The sequence below is a fragment of the Limtongia smithiae genome (genome assembly GCF_038497785.1).
Source record: "Limtongia smithiae strain NRRL Y-17922 unplaced genomic scaffold V1518scaffold_5, whole genome shotgun sequence".
Lineage (NCBI taxonomy): Eukaryota > Fungi > Ascomycota > Lipomycetes > Lipomycetales > Lipomycetaceae > Limtongia > Limtongia smithiae.
This window is the reverse complement of record NW_027117626.1, coordinates 814,864-833,804: the sequence shown is the minus strand read 5'-3', so window position 1 is coordinate 833,804 and position 18,941 is coordinate 814,864. Positions and strand designations below refer to the sequence as shown.

At 57.4% G+C, this 18,941-nt stretch overlaps 10 protein-coding genes across 10 annotated transcripts; 3 read left to right on the top strand and 7 right to left on the bottom strand.

Annotated features, from left to right (window-relative positions):
• Window positions 1–74: 74 nt before the first annotated feature.
• Window positions 75–1,658, top strand: V1518DRAFT_416441 (uncharacterized protein). The gene has a single exon (XM_066904050.1). The coding sequence runs from the start codon at window positions 112–114 to the stop codon at window positions 1,354–1,356; it is 1,245 nt and encodes a 414-aa protein (XP_066759989.1). The 5' UTR covers window positions 75–111; the 3' UTR covers window positions 1,357–1,658.
• Window positions 1,431–2,506, bottom strand: V1518DRAFT_416440 (thioredoxin-like protein). Its single transcript, XM_066904049.1, has one exon. The coding sequence runs from the start codon at window positions 2,465–2,467 to the stop codon at window positions 1,649–1,651; it is 819 nt and encodes a 272-aa protein (XP_066759988.1). The 5' UTR covers window positions 2,468–2,506; the 3' UTR covers window positions 1,431–1,648.
• On the top strand, window positions 2,274–3,439 carry V1518DRAFT_416439 (uncharacterized protein). Its single transcript, XM_066904048.1, has one exon. It carries the CDS (start codon window positions 2,600–2,602, stop codon window positions 3,341–3,343), a length of 744 nt encoding a protein of 247 aa, XP_066759987.1. The 5' UTR covers window positions 2,274–2,599; the 3' UTR covers window positions 3,344–3,439.
• V1518DRAFT_416438 (adaptin N terminal region-domain-containing protein) lies at window positions 3,205–6,175 on the bottom strand. Its single transcript, XM_066904047.1, has one exon. The coding sequence runs from the start codon at window positions 6,155–6,157 to the stop codon at window positions 3,398–3,400; it is 2,760 nt and encodes a 919-aa protein (XP_066759986.1). The 5' UTR covers window positions 6,158–6,175; the 3' UTR covers window positions 3,205–3,397.
• A 91-nt stretch (window positions 6,176–6,266) lies between these two features.
• On the bottom strand, window positions 6,267–8,156 carry V1518DRAFT_437853 (major facilitator superfamily domain-containing protein; the record flags this gene model as incomplete). The annotated part of the gene is made up of 2 exons (XM_066906340.1): window positions 6,267–8,048; window positions 8,073–8,156. The coding sequence occupies 2 exons, from the start codon at window positions 8,154–8,156 to the stop codon at window positions 6,267–6,269; spliced, it is 1,866 nt and encodes a 621-aa protein (XP_066759985.1).
• Window positions 8,157–9,544: 1,388 nt separating this feature from the next.
• V1518DRAFT_405436 (kinase-like domain-containing protein) lies at window positions 9,545–11,006 on the bottom strand (the record flags this gene model as incomplete). Its single annotated transcript, XM_066901917.1, has 4 exons — window positions 9,545–9,967; window positions 10,018–10,826; window positions 10,876–10,949; window positions 10,996–11,006. The coding sequence occupies 4 exons, from the start codon at window positions 11,004–11,006 to the stop codon at window positions 9,545–9,547; spliced, it is 1,317 nt and encodes a 438-aa protein (XP_066759984.1).
• A 1,359-nt stretch (window positions 11,007–12,365) lies between these two features.
• V1518DRAFT_405435 (uncharacterized protein) lies at window positions 12,366–13,577 on the bottom strand (the record flags this gene model as incomplete). The annotated part of the gene is made up of 1 exon (XM_066901916.1): window positions 12,366–13,577. The coding sequence occupies one exon, from the start codon at window positions 13,575–13,577 to the stop codon at window positions 12,366–12,368; it is 1,212 nt and encodes a 403-aa protein (XP_066759983.1).
• A 302-nt stretch (window positions 13,578–13,879) lies between these two features.
• Window positions 13,880–16,881, bottom strand: V1518DRAFT_416428 (uncharacterized protein). Its single transcript, XM_066904046.1, has one exon. The coding sequence runs from the start codon at window positions 16,483–16,485 to the stop codon at window positions 13,978–13,980; it is 2,508 nt and encodes an 835-aa protein (XP_066759982.1). The 5' UTR covers window positions 16,486–16,881; the 3' UTR covers window positions 13,880–13,977.
• Window positions 16,709–18,158, top strand: V1518DRAFT_416427 (uncharacterized protein). The gene has a single exon (XM_066904045.1). It carries the CDS (start codon window positions 16,916–16,918, stop codon window positions 18,053–18,055), a length of 1,140 nt encoding a protein of 379 aa, XP_066759981.1. The 5' UTR covers window positions 16,709–16,915; the 3' UTR covers window positions 18,056–18,158.
• Window positions 18,127–18,925, bottom strand: V1518DRAFT_416425 (Redoxin). The gene is made up of 3 exons (XM_066904044.1): window positions 18,808–18,925; window positions 18,596–18,752; window positions 18,127–18,531 (listed from the first exon to the last, which is right to left on the bottom strand). The coding sequence occupies exons 1-3, from the start codon at window positions 18,821–18,823 to the stop codon at window positions 18,183–18,185; spliced, it is 522 nt and encodes a 173-aa protein (XP_066759980.1). The 5' UTR covers window positions 18,824–18,925; the 3' UTR covers window positions 18,127–18,182.
• Window positions 18,926–18,941: the final 16 nt, after the last annotated feature.

The following is an 18,941-nucleotide window of genomic DNA, read 5'->3' as shown; positions in this document are numbered from 1 at the left end:
GGTGCTTCTCTGTGGCGGTGGCGGTGCGGGTCAGGCGCTTTGCTCCGCCTCAACTTCCGCGATATCTCGCTCTTCTCCACCCATCCCAATACCCCCCTCCTCACTCCCACCATGATGCTCCGCGGCTTCGTGTACATGCTCTTTGTGACTATCGGCGTGTTTGCTCTCCTTGCCGCCTTTTCCTCCTCTCCCGCGCCCGGTGTCGCACTCGCGCCCTACGCCGCCATCGTCACATCCCCGCAGACAAACGCGACCTTCCACGCGCGGCCCGCGGCGTTTGGACCGACGCTGGTGGCCGGTGGCAGCAGCGAAGGTAGTGGGGACGGCAGCGATGGCGTCGCCGTCTCGGGACCGCTGTACGTGCTTACGACCCGCGGCTGCGGCGCGGCAGATGCCGCAGACGATGACGACGACATTACAACCGAACACCCCGATTTACATGACAAGATCGCGCTGGTGCTGCGCGGCGAGTGCTCGTTCTACGAGAAAGTTTTGAATCTGCAGGCATGGGGCGCGTCCGCTGTGATCGTTGGCGACACTGCTGGAAGCGCGTCCGGCGGCACGCGCGGGCTACTTACGATGTCGGCCAAGGGCGACACCAGTCGCGTGCACATCCCGTCTTTCTTCGTCTCGCACGCCTCGCATGAGGCACTGGCGAAGCTAGAGTCGGTCTCGATTATTCCCTCGCAGACTCCCTCGCCGCTAGTTGACACGCTTCTCTTTCTTCTCGTCTCGCCGTTACTTTCATTGTCGTTTATTTATGCACTACTTATCTTTCACCGCCGCTACAAGCGCATGCGCGACCGCGCGCCGAAGGCGTTTGTGGATACACTGCCGACGAGACTGTGGGGCACGGAACCGCACGCTGCGGGCCGGGAGAAACAGTGGGGTTCCTCGGCAGAGTGCGTCGTGTGTCTCGAGGACTACATTCCCGGGGTTTCACGTGTGATGCAACTTCCGTGTGGGCATGAGTTCCATGCGTCGTGCATCACGCCGTGGCTCACGTTGCGCAAGCGCACGTGTCCGATTTGCAAGCGGGATGTTACCAACACGGAAGAAGCGCCTCTGCTGGCGGCTGGTGCAGGTGCGGCGGGCGCGGCCGTCGAAGGTGAGGATCCAGATCTCGAGGAGTCGCGTCGGCAACATCAACAGCAGGCGCAGCTGCGCATTCTGCACGGCGAGTCCGCACACGCCGAGTATACGGATGCAGGCGCGTCGTCCTCTTCCTCCGCATCGTCGTCATCTTCGCCATCCTCATCACACAACCTCATCGACCTCCTCCCCGACGACCCCGCCTCGGCCCTCACTTCCACCACCCCGCTCATCGACGTCACCTCTCCCGCTGGCGATGCGTAACTTGCTTGTAATTTGCTAATTTGTGGTTTCATGTTGGTGGTTCAGGGGCTTTGAGAACGGGACGTTCTTCGGACGGTATGGCATGCTTTCATTTTCATTATTCATATTATAGTTTGTTATCCGAGTACACACGCGCTGCTGCTGCTGCGGAGGGAGGAAGAGAAGGAGGGCGTTTGATGTTCGCATGCAGTTTTATTCTCCACTCTATATGTATGGCTCGGTGGCAGTTTCTCTTGTCCTGCTTTTTGTATATGTAGTTAGAGCGCGTTTGTGATGAACCGTGTGATGATATTTACTCGAAATCGTCGTCGTCGTCGTCGCTTTCACGCGTCTGATCATCGTCATCGTCGTAGACTTCGTCGGCCCTACCCGCGGCTCTCCTTCGTCGCGCGCGCGCTTTGACGACGCTGGATAGTCGTCGATCATCCTCCTTCACGGCGCCGACGGTGGTCAATACCCTCTCCACGTCCTCCAACGTCGTCCCCATCCCGCCCAGCAACGCAAGCGTGACATACTGTTTCACTACATCTTTCTTATGATACACCAGCAACGTCGGACAATTCCTGTCTGGATAATTCTCGATAGCGCGCGCGGCGGGGATGTCGACGAACTTTAGCTCCGGAAAACGCGGTGCGAGAACACGAAAGAGGGAGGCGAGAAGGGTTGATTGCGGGCAGCCGGCCGGAAGGGAAAGGTGCACAAAGATGAAGATCGAGGCGGATGCGTCAGTGACTTCGGACTGGTAGTCTGGTTTGGAAATGGGTACAACGGATCCAAATGTATGCGAGCGAAGTTGTGCTTGTAAACCAGATAATTCGGCCATTCTCTTTCGTCGATACTCCTCAACAAATTTCTGCTCCTCGCCACCTAAGTCATTTTCAAGATCATCCAGTTCCGAGTCAGATTTATCATCCAACGACACTTTTTTCGCGGCGGCATCGACGGCGGCTAGGACGGCGTTTTGTTCCTCCGGTGTTGGTGATGTGCGTGCACGTTCCGGGATGATGCCGTGGGAACGTAAGATGTCGTTCCATTCTGTGTCTTCTGTTGGGTCCACTTCGACTTGAAGCTTGGTGTCGGGGCCGAAGCCGGGAGCGCCGGCGGCTTGCATAGCGGTGGTGGTGAATGCGAATGGTGTAGATCAAGTAAGTGGTGACTTTAACCCTTTACTTCTGCAACTTCGCCGCTTTTGTTCTCCCATCTCCACGACTTCACAAACTTCACACTCCATCTACGCGCCAAAATGCAGGTCATACTCCCTGGTGACCCACTCCCGCTTCCAGAATCCACCACTTCCCTCCGCCTCGGGCCAGGTCTTCACCTGGACCCCCCATCCACCGTTCTCCCGGTCCGCGCCGGCCTCTTCATCACCACCCCCACCACCCCCACCACAGCGTACCTCACAACTCCTACTCCAGGCGGACGCTATACGCCCGCCCCGCACGACGCCATCATCGCCACCGTACTTACCCGTGCCGGCGACCTCGAACACACATACTACATCCTCTCCCTCCCCAACGCTGCTGTACCCACGGCAACTCTCCCCGCCTCCGCTATCGCGCGGCACGCGAGTCGACGCGCAAAGCCCAGTCTCGAAAAGGGAACCACCGTGTACGCTCGCATAGTAGCTGCGCCAGCAAGCAGTTCCTCCTCGCATATCGTCGAACTCGCGTGTTTTGATGAAGCTACAGGCAAAGACGCCGGATTTGGAGAGCTGAAAGGCGGGATGTTGGCTGACATCTCGCTCTCGCTCGCGCGGCGGTTATTACTCCCCAAGACGGAATCCGTGCTCGACTTACTCGGTGCGCGCGTTGGATTTCAAATCGCTATAGGACGTAACGGGCGGATCTGGGTTGATGCCGAAGACTGCGCGACCACCGCCGCCGTTCTGCGCGCCATTGCGGAGACGGAGTATATGTCCCCCGACAAGATGCGTAAACGGGTGGATAAGATCCTGAAGACATTGCCGCAGCGGCCGTCACAATAAGATGTACATAATAACAACATTCGCAAAAAATAGTCTATTTCACACTCGCCCCGTTCAGGCAATCGCCCCAACAACCAACCGGGGCACATCCTCCTCCTCCGCGCGTGCCGAGATCTTAATCGTCACACCGCTCTTGGCGGAGTATGCCATCCGCACCATTGACACCACCTTCCCGCCATTCAACGTCCGCGCGAACAACTTCAACACGTGCGTCGCGTTCTGCATTGGCGTCTCACTGCCCTCCAAAGGCTGCATGCCGAGTGTATCCACCACCGCTTTGACCGCTTCCCGCAAGCTGCCCAGACCGGGAAGATTATACGTCTCCGTCGCTTCGAAGGACAGCTGATCCCACATGTGTTGGAACGAGCCCACATATGTCGGTACTAAAAAGTCGCCGACGCCGATCTCAAGATCCTCCACCTGGTACTCATCCTCGTATCCCTCGTCCTCCGGCACGCCAGTAGACGGATCAATCTCCTTGCTCGTAAACCGTAAGGTGTTGCTAAACGCTGCACCCGCGTACTCCTCTCCCACAGGCCGCGCAAACGCAACATACACGGTACCAGTCGTCTGCGGCTCTAATTTTGGCAACGACACGATGAACTCCTCCACGTATGCGGGCTCGTCATCGCCCTCGGCTGCAATCACCGATACATCCTCCAGCACGGTGTCCGCGAGGGTGTTTTGCACGTCAAACTGCAGTACGAGGTGCTCCTTGAACACGTGCTTCACGCCGGTAATCACGTACTCCGTCTCCGACTCCGTCAGCGGGACCGGAGAGGAGCTGATAAGCACCGCGCCGAATGCCTTGAACTCCGGGATCTGCGCAAGAGCGGCAGCATAAGCTTGCGCCGTCTCCTCCGCAGGTGGGGTACTCTTCCCTCCAGCGGCCGGACTCACCTCCGCGCCCTCGCCGAACGACATGGGTAATGTAGACGACACCTTCTGGCGGAATTGGTCCGCCTCAACCTGGTCCTTGGTAATAAACGGCACTGTCGACATATCGAACGCAACCGAAGCCGTGTCCCCGCCGCCGGTGACGTAGATAATAAGCTGCTGCTCCAGCGCGCCGAGCGACGGAATCGATTCAGGCGCAAGGTATGCCTTCGCCACAGTTTTTTCTGTGGTGGCCAGACGCAGCGCCATCGCTGCGCGGTCGCGTACCTCGTCATCCGGGTCGTCAAGGCAACGCGTCAGTAGCACCTTGACAGAGGCCTGCACTGAAGCGTCGTCGATCAGGGAAAACTTGGACAACGCCGTCACAGCCGCTGCGCGCACGATCGAGTTCTCCAGCACGACGCGGTTGTAAATGTACCGGATGTACTTTGTCGGATGCGCGGTGTTGGGACCCTCCGTGCCAAGCAAGTGCAGCACGCGGACCGCGAGCATAGTGAATTCGCAGTCCTCGATGAACTCGCACAAGAACGACAACGCGTCTTCCTTGGACTCAGGAACGAACTTGATCAAGTCGAACATCGCCTCGATAACTGCGCGCTTGAACTCGTACCCTCCCTCATCCCTCAACACGCCAGACAAGAACGCGAGCATGGACGACTGCTTGCTCGGGAACTTGAGACACAAGCTGCGAATCGCATCCACGACGATAATCTTGAACTCGTCCGAGATGTCGTTCATGAAGCCCGAGATCTGCTTCATCAATCGATCAACACTCGCCTCGTTTCCAGTCTTGAGCAGAGTTGTAATCGCGTAGGTTGCAATCGAGCGATTCGAGTCATTGATAAGCGCCTCGATGTCGATGTTGCATGAGTTCACGTTCTGCGGCCGAATCATGGCGAAACGGTTCAGAATCCGGATCGCCGCAAAACGTGACACGAAGCGCGGCGAGCTGAGGAACAATTGCAACACCGCGACTGCGGGCGCAACCTCCACGTCCGACGCATCACGCATCTCTAGAATCGTCTTCGCTGCCTCGAAATTGACCATGTCCGATTTATGCTTAAGCCACCCCTCGAGCAGCGAGTACAGCGGTGCGCGCATGTTGCGATCCTCGTCGATCACGCGCGCGACGAAGCGGATCAGCATCACCACGGCCGCAGGAGAACGCAACGCGGACCCAGCATTTGCAATCTGCTGAATCATCTTAATCAGCGCCATGCGATCATGAGAGCGGAGTTGATACAGCAGCCCCAAAGCATGATACTGCGTCATGAACGACGGCGCTGCGCCAGCGAGCGACAAGCCGCTGCTGGAGCCATTGCTCCCACCAATGGCGGAACCGTACTGCGGAAACGTCTTCTGCGCGAGCACGGTGTCCTGCGTCTCGTTAGCCCAGCGCCGGACAACGTCCCGGGAGACAGGGAGGAGATGGTAGGACGAGATGAGCGCGGCGGAGGAGACGATGGGGTGTTTGTCGACGATTGCGTTCTTGATGATGCGTTCAATTGCCTGGATTGTCGACGCATCGATAATGCGTGCGAGTGTGCGGATGGCGTTGGGGCGGTACACGACGTCGGAACCCACAGTAGTGTCCTTCATGATAGACGAGGTGACCATGATCACGTCGTCCGCCGACGTCGCGAGCTCCTTAATCACGAGGTAGACCATCTGCCGGAGCGCGATGTCTTTGTGCTGGAACAGCTTCGTGATGGAGAAAAAAAGCCGCGTGGACTCGTCGCGCGCGAAGGTGTCGCCGGTCGCGAGCAGGTAAGTGAGCTTCGTGAGCAGCACGCGGCACTTGCGCGGGTGGATGGGTGAGGCGTTGAAGCCAGCAATGCAGTCCTGAAATACCGTCATCTTGTCGACGGCGGACCCGCCGGGGCCGCTGTCGAGGTCCTCGTTCTTCTTGTAGGACATCGGCGGTGTGGGTTTCAGCGGTTGTTGTGGGCGAGAAGCTAGGAGGTTGAATCTTCAGTGCTGCACGAGCTACAAGGCCCTTGGCTTACTGTATTGCCTATTCTAGACATTACATGAACACCGTGCGCAGCCATCCCCGGCCGCCGGTCTTCTTCTCCCTCTTCTCCGCCTCCAGCTCCGACAGCTCGTAGCTTTGCCTACCCTTACTCGCCTCCCTGTCCCGCAAACACAGCGCAAAGCCCAACAACGGCACGCACAGACAAATACCGACAATACACAAAATCTTCTGCACGTGTTGGTACGACACCACAAGCGCGTCCCGCTCCGGCGTGCCGTATGCCCATGTGATCGAGTACGTGAACGGGTCCCCGTACGCGTCCGCTGCGAGGGTGGCATTGCCGATGTTTTTGACTAACTGCGCCGGGAGCAGCTGAGTCCAGATCGCGCCGGAGACGGAGGAGCCAAATGCCGAGCCGACGTAGTACGCTGCCAAATACATCGCGATGGCGGTTCCCATGTAAATGTGGTTCGTACACGTCTGAATCGAGGTCTGCGTGGGGTAGGTGAAGAAACCAGCGCCGAATCCAAGTAAGCACTGCGCACCGATGATACCTGCATGCGCATAGTCGCCCCCGCGGAAACGAATTAACAACCCAAACGAGACAATCCACATGCACACGCCAAATATAATAAATCCCTTCAGCCGTCTAAAATATGCAATCACGAGTCCGAGTATACTCCCGGTGATAACCGATACAAACGAGTACAGCGAGCTAATCCGCGTGGCCGACGACGTGCTCTCGTTCACGCCCGCGACAAGAACCGTGTACAGATAATCGCCCTGCATGTACCAAATCCAGTCGATAAATACCGCGATCCCGAGCGCCGCCCACACGCCGCGGTCTTTGAGCATGTGGCCGGGGAAGAGCGGCTTGGTTATCCACGCGAACTCGTGCGTCTGAATGAAGATCTCCCAGTAGACAAATACAGGGAATAGCAAGAATCCGATAACCAGTGGAGCAATGACGTACGCTTCCTTCCACTTCTCTGCCAATCCGCCTGCGAGCGTAAAGGGCACGAGAAAACACGACAGCGACGCAGCGAGGAGGACACTGCCCACGAGATCCATCTCCCAGCACACCTTTCCAACCGTGCGATAATGCCACCACGCGTACGGCGAGGGCGGGAACCCTATCGCAGCATCTTCCTTCGCACGCGCAAGCGCGCCACTGCGGCGCGCGCGGATGTACATGTGCAGGTAGCACCCGATCAGTGGCAGCGCGAGGAGTGGGTATATAAACGCCCACATGCCAATGCCCCAGGACCAGCGATCGACAGGAGGCGTGGCGGTCGAATTAACAAGCTTTCCCACAATGGTGCCAGAGACCCAGGTGTTGATGATGAACGGCATCGCAGGGACGAACGACGCTGTGACACGCCAGTTCAGAAATGAAAAGTCTGCCGACATGAGCTGCAGCGTAACAATGGATCCGGTGTAGCCAAATTGGTAAAACAGTGCTCCCGCGGCGAAGCGGCGCACGTTGTAGGCTTGGGACTCAATGATGGTGCCCACAGAGTAGAACACAACCGACACAAGCAAGATCTCAAGACGACCAAACATATCGCACAACCGTGCGATAAACGGTAACGCTGCCGCGGCGAAGGTGGATCTCACGACGTTGATCGTCGCCACGAGCGAGTGCGAAGCGTACGACGCCGTCGCCTGCGTCTGGAACGAGTACCGTGTAGTACCATCAAGTCCATACCCGTACGCGACAAGGAAGATCGCAAAGTACACCGCGATGCGGCCATAGATGTTGCGGTACTGCTCAGAAATAATCTCAATCCGGCGCACGCCATAAGGCACAGCTTCCGTGTGCGTGTTGATGGGCTTGTCAGATGTAGAAGTGCCGACGTGGGTGGCGTCGTCGTCGAGCTTCTCAGAATCCGCGTCCACGGCTTTGTCGCGCGCGGGCAACGAAGGCATAAGAGGCGGCATTGCAAGTACCGTCCACGAAATGAACGTGCAGATCAGATAGCAGACAGCGGAGCATCGGGTATTATATAGACAGCCAGGAGATCCGGCATGTCGCAAGCGCTACGAGCGATATCGGCAGGGCTAGACGGTACCAGAACGGAAGTATTAGAAGGGACGTGCTGCACGGAGACGACAGCACGGGTCTCGAAATAAGATTTTGCGAGATATCTGATCGTCTGACTAGTCTCTGACAGTCTTACATGAGGAAGTCAGAGGCGCCGAGCACGCCGGAAAGTGATGGGAACGCGATGCGACGCAGAACGGCGCGACGAAAGAGATCCCACGCGTGCAACTGCTGAGCCGCCCACATCTCGCCCATCTGTCCTCATACAAGCATCAGAATAAGACCAGGCACGAAACAGATGCGAGTCGCAGCCGACGCAGCGATGGTGGGTATAACGGTGGCGATGACGGAGCATCGCGCCAACGTGCGGCGGGCCAGTGTGCGGCTGGCACAGCCGTCCACTTGGTGGTGGCGCCGTGGATCCTATTGTTCTTCGCGGAGTCTAGGCCCAGCACAAGTGCTCAACTATTCAGCTTTTGTATTGTCTAACACTGCATCGGGACGTCATCGCTCTCTTTGACAATACATTCTCCACCTCCCCAGCGCTCGTCCTCCTGTCCTTCGTCTTGGCCGTCCGACTGGCTCTGCGCCCCACAGGGCCTCGCTCGCTCTTGCCACATATCTCCCTCTGAGCGCCCTCGAGTTCCAAGCCCGGACATATCAAATACACAAAACTCTGACAAACGAAACGAAACGCAACGCAACAACAGACAGCACACGCCCAAAGAGGCATGGCACGCGCGTGTCCCTCTTCTCGTATGGAAAAACATAAAACGCAACAAATACAAATCACAAAACTCATGCTCGCCAGTAACTATGCTTCTTCGTCTCTTCTTCCGTCACCGCTTCTCTCTGATCGACCGCGCGTTCCATCGAATTAATGTGCACGACCTGTATGCCATGCGCGCGTACGATCAATCTCTCTCTCTCACGTGTCTCTATATGGACGCGCACAAAGCAAACAAGCAGCAATGCAAAAGGAACGAACTTGAAAAAAAACAAAACAAAACACGCTAAGAAACACAACTCTTGGCTCGGCCTCAAGAGCCTATCTTCGCCGCTATTCACGCCGTCGTCTCCATTCAACAAGCAGGCCTTGTCAGCGACATAATATAAATAAAATCAAACTCTCTGCAACTGGACCGCCAGAAAACGAGACTATTGTTCAAGTCCTCCTTTTCCTTCTCCAGTCTGAGAGCCATGTAGATCAATGAAAATTATATCCGGCCTCAAAGTATATGGGTTGTCGTCCATAAAAATAAACGAAAAAAACACTGTCGTTCACTTAGTACCACTGCTGCGGGATGTTCGCGGATGTCCCGTTCTGGCCCTCCTCCTTGCGGTACTGGATGGGCTGAGGGGGAGGCGTGGGAGCGTACGGGTTCGTCGTGGTGGGGGTCTTGGCCGATGAACGCAGGATCCTGTCGGCACCGGCAGCGCGGCGCGCAATGTCGGCTGATACGGGGTCGAGTGCGTCGCGCGCGACCTGCCAGTCCGTGACCTTGCGGCGCGAGGGAGTGGTGCCGCCAGTGGTGCGCATCATGTCCGAGGGCGACACGCCGCCAGACATGTTCTGCCGCAGTGCGCGCTGATCCTTGTCGACGGTGGACTCATCAGCGGGTTCGACTTGCGAGCTGCGTGTCTGCAGCTGCGTCTGCGACTGGTTCGCCGCGGGGGACTGCGCCGAGGCCTGCGCTTGGTTCTGATTCTGCTAGTGCACGTCAGTACTGGTCAGCAACACAACCGAGAGGAACATACGTATTTAAACATGGTCCAGTCGAAAACATAGTCGTACTGGAATCCGTCGCGGACAAAGAGATCACGGAAGAGCTTGCGGAGGTAGGTGTAGTCGGGCTTATCGTCGAAGCGGAGCGAGCGGGTGTAGTTCAGGTAGAGCGCAAACTCAGCGGGATAGCCCCGGCAGAGCATCTCGGCTGGCGTCGTCATCTTCTTCTCCATGATGCGGTCGTATTTTTGCTTCTTGGTGGCCGCCTTGAGACCCTGCCAGGGAAGAGAGCCACGGCAGAAGTACATTAGGACGTAGCCAAGAGACTCGAGGTCGTCGCGGCGGGACTGTTCGACGCCAAGATGGGTGTTGACCGAGGCGTAGCGTGCAGTGCCGGTGAGGTTCTTGTTCTCTCTGTAGGGGATGTGCATGTGGGTGCGGGGATCGCGGAACTTCTTTGCGAGACCAAAGTCGATGACGTTAACTTGATTTCCACGCTTGCCGATGCCCATGAGGAAGTTGTCGGGCTTGATGTCGCGGTGGATGAAGGATTTCGCGTGAATGAACTCAACGCGGGCGAGCAGCTGGTCGGCGAGGAGGAGCACAGTTTTCAGAGAGAACTTGCGGTTGCAGAAGTTGAAGAGGTCCTCGAGACTGGGACCGAGGAGATCAATGACCATGGCGTTGTGCTCGCACTCGGTGCCGTACCAGCGCACGAAGGGGATGCCAACGCCGCCGGCGAGAATCTTATAGACGCGAGCCTCATACTCGAGCTGGGGGTGCTTTGCGCGGACGGACTCGAGCTTGATGGCGACTTCCTCGCCGGAGATGATATTGGTGCCTGAAATGTCAGCCAAACTGAGAAACGGCGAGCAAGAAGACGTAAATACCTAGGTAAATATCGCCGAAGCTACCGCTGCCGATCTTGCGCCCGATTCTGTATTTGTTGCCGATTCGCAGATCACTGGGCGGTTAGTACTTCAAACGAGAGATAATAGAAGAAGACATACGGGGCCGCCATGGTGCAAGTGGAACGAGGAGACCAGAGGGTGAGGCGCTCGGGAGAAGCGAATGAGCCAGGCGGTGGTGATCGACTTGAGCGACGAGCGTGCGAACGCGGCAGCGAACGACGACGACGAGGACAACAAAGGCACACGCGAGGCAGCCGTGCGGGAGGCGGACGGAGGAGTCTGGAAAAGGAAAGGAGTCAGCGCTGATGAGAAACGAAAACAAAGCGCGCGATCCGTGGTGCCGTGGTGTTTTGCCGTCCGTCGCTGCAGCCCGAACCGACGCCCGTCCGCTTTGCAAAGCCGCCGCAAGGAGCCGGATGCGAGTCCCGCGCGGGGTCCTGCAGATGCTGCCGCGACGTGTGCGAGCGCCGGCGATCGCGGCACCTGGAGCAGCAGCAAATGCGGTCGTGGTTGTAGGACGCACGCACTCTTACGGACGGGAATGCCGTCGCGGTGGTGATGATAGTGGGTGGGCGGGCGAGACGGGCGTGGGGCAGTGACGGGCGGGCCGGAAGCGCGCGCGTGGCAGACGTACCGGAGACGGAGGTGGCGGGCGGAAGGGGACTTGCGGGCACACACGGAGGAGGCCTACGGTGTGCGACGCGATGCAGCGGGCAGGGAGGGAGGTCCTGGGGAGAGGGAAGGTGGGAGGGAGAGGGTGGAGGAGAAGGGTGAGGAAAGCGGAGCGGAAGAGAAGGGGCAGCGCGAAAGCGCAACGCGGCCACGCCCACGATCACCGCTTTTCTCGCCGCCACTCACTCGCCTCATGCGCGCCCGCTCACGCTGCGCGCACCCCGTCCGGCTATGCTCCGTCCTCCTGCGCTCCACCTGCCTCGTCAGCGCCCGCGAGCGCACCCATAGCAGCACCGCGGCCCTGCGCCACCCAAGTACCTGAATTTGCGCACTTGCGGCGCCAGCTGCACCGCGGCGCGACATTTATGCCTCGTCGGCGGTGGTGACTCAGACCGATCGCCACCGTCGCTTCGCCGTCCTCCGCCGACGCGTACACTCTGGTGTGCTCCTCTGGTGCGCTGTGCTCTGCCCTGCTCTAGAGGGCTGTTCCCCCTTCACTTGATCCACGCTGATCCACCACATGCATCCACAATCCAGCCCCCTCAGCCTCACTGCTCACACACACTCACTCCACCTGTCCACCCGTGCACGCGCCGCACCCACCGCGGCGTCGCGTAAAAATAGCCGCCAACTCAAACTCCGTCTGACACGTCTTCGTGCACGCAAATTTATGCGCTCAATTCTACTCTTACACTGCTCATATTCCAAACGCGTCTGAAATCCAAAAGACACATGTTCAAAATCCAGTAAACAAAACAGATATGCTATCCATGCCATATAACACCGCCCCTCCCGGCTCATGCAGTGGCGGAGGTCTGTCGCTCCTCGCCCCGCTGCGCGGCGGATACCATGGCGTCCAACGACCGCCCGCCGGCATCCTCCGCAGGCACGCAGCTGTTTGAATTCATATCCACTGCACTCATCGACGACGCGACGCTGCGTGTGCTGCCGCTGGTTGTGATCCTCCGCAGCCCAGTATCCTCCACCCCGACACTCGCCGCACTTGTAGTAGGCGTCAGCGATGACCCCGCTGTAGTCTGCCGTCGTAGCACATTCGAGTTCAACCGCTCCAGCTCCACATGCCCCGCCATCGTACCATCTGTCGACACCGGGTCCGGCGAATCTATCGGCATAATCGGCGTGCCGTCCTCCCTCAACAGTCCACGATCAATCAAATACCTCTCCACCGCGTTCTCCGACTCCTCGTACGACGGTAGCCTTCTCTCGTTATCCTCCCAGTCCTCCTCCTCGTCTTCAATGCCCTCCTCCATTATATCTTCAATCGAATTCGCCCTCTCCGGGTGATCCATCGATCCGTTCGTAAGCACGGCCGTCAACGCGGGCAATGGACCGTTTGCATCGTAAAACGACGCCGACGAGCGTCGATACGGGGGTGGTAGCGCTTGTCGCACTTTATGCTCAAACCGAAGATTTGTCATCAACTTCAAGAACGCCTGCGTCCGCGCCTGCGTCGAGAAAGGCACTGTAAAAATATGCTCATCCACAACGTGTGCGAGGAAAAACCACATCTGCATGTCGCTCTCAATCACCTTCATGGGACCGAGATCAAGGATATCGATAGTACACCCCTTTATCCCCTTCTGGTTCGGCACAAACATCAACCTCTGCGTTGTCACCCATAACGCGCCAATGCGTCCCTTCTTAGTTAAATACGAATGAAAGTACTCCGGCTCGTTCAGCGAGAAGAAACCCGTTTTCTCCTTCGGCGTGGAGCGGTACGAGCACAGTTTCTTCGGAAACACCTGCAACACGATCTCGTTCGGGAGTAGAATCGGATCCTCGTTGCCTACCGGCGTCGGTGGCCGACAAGGGGTCTCTCCGCGCGGTGGCGTGGCGCCGTTAGCCGAGGTCGTCGAGGTTGCGGTGTTGGTGCGGTGCAGCGCGTTGCCATTCAGGCTGCTGTTGCTGCTGCTGCTTCCGCCGCTGCCAGACGGTGCGGGAGGCTGCGCTGACTGCACCGTGGCACCGAATATCGCTGAAAGTCGCATCGTGGAGAATCAAATGAGCGTAGAGGTATGCAATGGCTGCTCTCGCCGGTATCAAGGAATCTCAGTCCACAACTTCGTCGTCATATACACGCTATCCTATGCGTCCAATCGCCTATACAATCTGTCTGTCTCGTCGTCGAATATACTTCACAATTCAGCGACGACAATGGCGTGGCGTCTAAGTCCGTGAAGCGAGCTTTAAGTACAGCGCACGCCACAGAGTTTCGACTACACATCTTTCGACATCTTCACGTGCTCCCCCCTTCCCCACCTTCCCAAACTTCACGGTCCTCCTAACCGAACTCGAGTTAAAAAAAAATACCATTTGTGCGCACTGCGCAGCACTTATCTACGCATCATCTCATACATATATACACCCTCCTGTACCAATATACTCGCTCTACACTCCCTTAATGACCGCTGTCTCATCCTCCACAGCACTTTCATATGTCGTGGAAATCACACTCCCACTCGACATCTCCCTCTGCGAACTCTGCGAGCGAGTATTGAAAAAAGGGTTATTATCAACCCCCGCAAGTGGCACGTACCCCTCCATCGTCCCATCACCCTCCTCATCCTCGTCACCCTCAGACACGCCTGAGCTCCAAGGAAATTCATGCTCATCAAAAGCCCGCGCACGCCACGCACCATTGAGCGAGGATGAAGCGGCGGTGGAAGCATTAGTGCTCGACGCAGTGGAGGAGGTGGAGCGCCATATATCACGCGTCGCCCCCGCAGCGCAGGTGCGGCGGGTGAAGGGGGATGTGAAGTCATCCGCCACGTCCATAACCAGCGGCTGCGTCGCGACCTCTTCATTCGCAGCTGACACTGGCGCGGGCTGAGGTGCGAACAACGCTGGCGCGCGCTCATTATTGATGTTACCAAGTGTCTCACGGAAACCCGGCTCGCCGCGCTGGAGTGGTTTGCTAACACGGCGTATGTCGAACGGAAACTCTGTTGGCGCTGGTGGCTTTGCATATACGAAGGTGTGCTGTGTGTTCCGGTTCTCATGCGGTTGCTGTGCATTCCCACTGGCGGCAGAGGTAGTGAAGACTGGTTGTACTTGTTGCTGCTGGGGCACGTCAGTAGACCCAGTCCACACATTCCCATGTAAACTCTCGTTCGTCAAGTCTTTCAATACCCGTGTCTCTCCGGACACAACGCGTTCGTCCGACAACACACGCTCTCCACCTGCCGACACCGTCCCGGTGGTCATACCTGACGCGGGCGCTGTACTCGACGGCGACGAAACCTTGCGAATTGGCGACACAGGCTGCGACGGCACGAACGGTGCAAACATCTGCGCTCTCGTGCCGTTTTCCGCGGTATGTGGATTCTCGTCACCTGTTTCCATGTCCACAAGATCAATGTCATGTTGGATTGTGTTGTTCCGCGTGGCGGAGGAGGAGGAGGACGAAATATGTGTGGACTTGGTGCCAGTGGAAGTAGTGCTGGTGCGAACAGTCGTAGAAGCACGTGTAGGCGCACAAATGGGGGTGTCACCACGCTGCACTGCCCTCTCCGCAGCGCTGAACAACACTTCTGGCGACACACACAGCTCATTCCTCTGTACTTCACCGATCTCATCCCCTGTCACAACGCCCACCTCGTCGCCCGACGACTTCCGTGATGCTGTCCGTGAGCGCATCAGCTTCCGTATAAACGTCGCCGGTATACTCTCCCTCGTCGCCGGACTCACCGCCCCCCTCGTCCTTGTACCCGCCTCCAGAGGCGACGGAGGCACCACTCGTCGCGTAAACAAACGCTGCCACATCCTCTTGCCCGCTTCAATCATATCCCCGGCCGACCGCAATCGTCCGGGACTGTCAACTTTCAACACCCTCGCGTTCCTCGCCCTTCGCGCGTCGTCTCGTTCCCGTTTCGCGTGCTGCTGCATCACTTTGTGATGTTCCTTCTTATCAGCCCTGTACAGCACCTCCGAGAACTCAATTCCTCCACGTAAAAAAGAGGACGCCGATTTACGTCGCGCAGCAGCAGTCGCGGGATCGACTATTGCCGCTGACGTTGATTTCGGACGTGGACGGATGGGTGTGCTGGGATGACGTTGGTGTTGATGCGACTCAGGCGATGCGCCCATTGCAGTCGCAGAAAAGCCGGGGATTAAAGACGCTGATGCGCCGGCGGAGAGGAGCGGCATCATCATCTGCGGGCGCGTGGGAGATGTAGGTATGCCGGTTGTAGTACCCAAAGTACGTGTCGAGAGCACCGAATATCGACGCTCAGGCGCATTCTCAACCACAAGTGATCTCTGCGGATGTTCACCCATAGTACGGCGTTGTCGTCTGCGTCCGGACTTTGGACTCGGCGACGCCGGGGCAGAAATCTGCTCCACGGGCAACTTCAACTCTTCAAAATCCGTCAACAGCCGTGCCGGTGCGCGCTCGATAACGCTATTCCCGTCCCCAATTGCGGCTAAACATCCCTGCGTCGCAAGCAGCCCGCTCATCCGGCCCTTAGACTGGGTATACTCAAAACTCACACTCGACCGCATTCTTTCCACGCCCGACACGGCGGACATGCCTGCCATCGTCGTTACCATCTCCGTCTTCGGGGCCAAAGACGATGTGGAGGTATACGACAAAAGTGGCGAATACCCCATCTCTAACCCCCCCACAAAAGCAGTACGCGCGGCGACTTGCGATACCGTTGCAGGCGGATATGCTTCTTGTCGATACACGGGGTAGGCGACGTGCGGACGGTGGTATTGTTCAAGTTGTGCAAGTCCTTTGCTTGATGCAGATGCAGGCCCAGTGGCGCTACGAGCGAGCGGAGACGTGGAGATCGGTGCAAGATCAGACGGACGCGGTCGTGTGGTGGTTGTGGTGACGGGGGTGCGATGCCACTGTCCGTCTTGCGAGGACGCACGCGCGTGGGTAGCGGACCACATACGGTTACAGAAGATTCAGAAAATCAGGATAACTGGGTATCGCAGACGGTGTAGCGACGAAGAAAGCAGAAAGGACGATGGTGGAGGGCGAAGTTAACGTGAAATTTCGATTCGGACCGCATTGTTTTGATGACGCCGCCCGGCACTCGCGCCGACACGCGCATGTGCTGCTCAGGGTCCATATGCGCACGAGTATTGTGCGTCCTCGCTCAGACTGTATGAGGGTATTTTCGTTCGTAGCCTGTTCTCGCGGGTATAGAGTCGTTCATGTGAATATGACCAGCGAGGCTAACCGCGTGAGATCCAGATCCCAACTGGTCTGCCGGTGAACTCATCTCGTCGCCCTCCCACTTCACACTTCACACTTCATCACCTCTTTATCACTACCTCCACTTGATACCTCTTCCACCTCTTCTTCCCCGCCTGTACGATGTCTGACGTCGACATCGCTATCCGCACCTACTCCACTGACCCGACTCCAAAACCCCACACCGTCTACCACATCCAAATTCGCCTCGCCTTGCGCTCGTACACCCTCACCAAGCGGTACTCCCAATTCGCGCAACTCGCCTCCGACCTCGAATCCGCTGTCGGCGAAGAACTTCCCTTCAAGCTTCCCAAAAAGCATGTTTTTGGGAATTCCGTGACGAATATCGAACGGATTGAAGAGCGGCGTGCAGGCTTAGAAAGGTTTCTGCGTGAGGTGCAGAGGTCTTCGGATGCGCGGTGGCGATTGACGGATGCGTATAGGGAGTTCATGGGGTTAACCGGCGCCGGCAACGGGGTTGGCGGGTCTTCTTCTGCGCCGAGTATCTTATCCTCTGGCTCTTCCAACGCAGCGCTCACTCTTCCCTCCGGCAAACTCATCTCCGACCCGATAGTCTGGCTCGACACTTTACACGAAGTCAAAACCCTCCTCCACGAAACGCGGAACTATCTTTCCGACCGCGACTCTCTCGCGCTCTCAGGCTCGGTGCGTAACGGAGTACTTGAATCTCACTCCGCGTCCGCGGAGGCGAAAAAGTGTTTAGTCCAGGCGGGTACAAAGATCGTCATGCTCGACCGCGGGTTACGTGAGCTCGGCAACTACGTTGGACAAGGCGAGATTCGACGGCGTGGGGACATGTTAGCCCTCGTCAAGAAGGAGAAAGAAGGCCTCGAAAGCCTCGCGTCGACTGTGTCCCGCAACTCCGCCGCCCGCACTGCTGCCGCCTCCACGTCCAGCGCCAACGACGCCGACTCACACGAGCGCTCGGCACTCCTCAGCGGCGGCGTTCTCTCCACCGTTGCATCCTCCGCCAAACGCGTGCTCGGCCCCATAACCGAAACCTCCGAAACCCGTCCTCTCGACAACCGCGGTCTTGTCAGCTTGCAAATGAAGAAGATGGACGAACAAGATCAAATGCTTCTCGAATTCGAAAAGATTCTCGCGCGGCAAAAGCAGCTTGCCGTCGATATCAACGATGAACTCGAGTTGCAGAATGAGATGATTGGAATGCTTGATGAAGATGTGGATAAGTCCAAGGGAAAGCTGAATCGTGCGAGTAAGCAACTCAAGAAGATCAGTTAGTGTTGCATTGTGTGTGTGTCTGTTTTGCATGTGCGGGATTGTTTAGTTTTTAGACCATCATGGCCGGGGAGTTGGATTGCTGTAAATAAATCATATTTAATTACATCGTCTCACAAACGACCCGTATCTACAAAGCAGCTTCGACAGCCTCGTACGAGGATCCAACCAAATCCTTAGGCGACGCCTCAGCTGCAACGTACGTAACAACGCCGTCCTTGACCACCAACGCGTACCGCGCCGTGCGTGTACCGAATGCGGGGGGCATATCAACGGTGAACCCCTCACCGAGGCTCTTGGACACCGACGCAGCGGGGTCGCAGACGAAGTAGACGCTCTCGTCCGCCGCGCCGTTGGCCTTACCAAACGCGCTCTGCACGAATGGATCGTTGGCGGAGAGAACAACCAGCGCGTCGACGCCCTTAGCCTTGAGGGTCGGCAGATTCGCGATGTAGGGGGGGATGTGGTTCACCGTGCACCTAACTCGTAAGCACCACCTCAACACCATCTCCGTCACCAACGAAGAACGGGGGCCGAACATACGTAGGAGTGAATGAGCCGGGAATGGACACAATCACAACAGTCTTGCCGGCAAACTCCTTATCGAAGTTCAACCCGATCGGGATACCGCACGCCTTGATATCAGCCGACTCCGGCGTGTACGGGACGTACACAAACTCAGCGCCGGCCGGAAATTTGTCTACTTTGATCAGCATGCTCATCATATAAATTGCACTCAACAAGTGCAAACATACCACCAACGGAAACCATTTTGCTGTTTAGTGGTGGGGGGTGATGATGATCTGATGTGTGGAAAGTGTGGAAGAGGCACTTAGTGGTCAAAGTCTCGTATCGAAGCTTCCAATGTGCGTCTCTCTGCTCCGCCGCT

Bases quoted from the DNA above. Each gene is read 5' to 3' on its own strand.
- V1518DRAFT_416441 (XM_066904050.1), top strand. From the start codon at position 112: ATGATGCTCCGCGGCTTCGTGTACATGCTCTTTGTGACTATCGGCGTG.
- V1518DRAFT_416440 (XM_066904049.1), bottom strand. From the start codon at position 2,467: ATGCAAGCCGCCGGCGCTCCCGGCTTCGGCCCCGACACCAAGCTTCAA.
- V1518DRAFT_416439 (XM_066904048.1), top strand. From the start codon at position 2,600: ATGCAGGTCATACTCCCTGGTGACCCACTCCCGCTTCCAGAATCCACC.
- V1518DRAFT_416438 (XM_066904047.1), bottom strand. From the start codon at position 6,157: ATGTCCTACAAGAAGAACGAGGACCTCGACAGCGGCCCCGGCGGGTCC.
- V1518DRAFT_416428 (XM_066904046.1), bottom strand. From the start codon at position 16,485: ATGTGGTCCGCTACCCACGCGCGTGCGTCCTCGCAAGACGGACAGTGG.
- V1518DRAFT_416427 (XM_066904045.1), top strand. From the start codon at position 16,916: ATGTCTGACGTCGACATCGCTATCCGCACCTACTCCACTGACCCGACT.
- V1518DRAFT_416425 (XM_066904044.1), bottom strand. The intron at 18,532-18,595 runs GTATGTTCGGCC...CTTACGAGTTAG, and splicing joins CCCGGCTCATTCACTCCTAC to GTGCACGGTGAACCACATCC.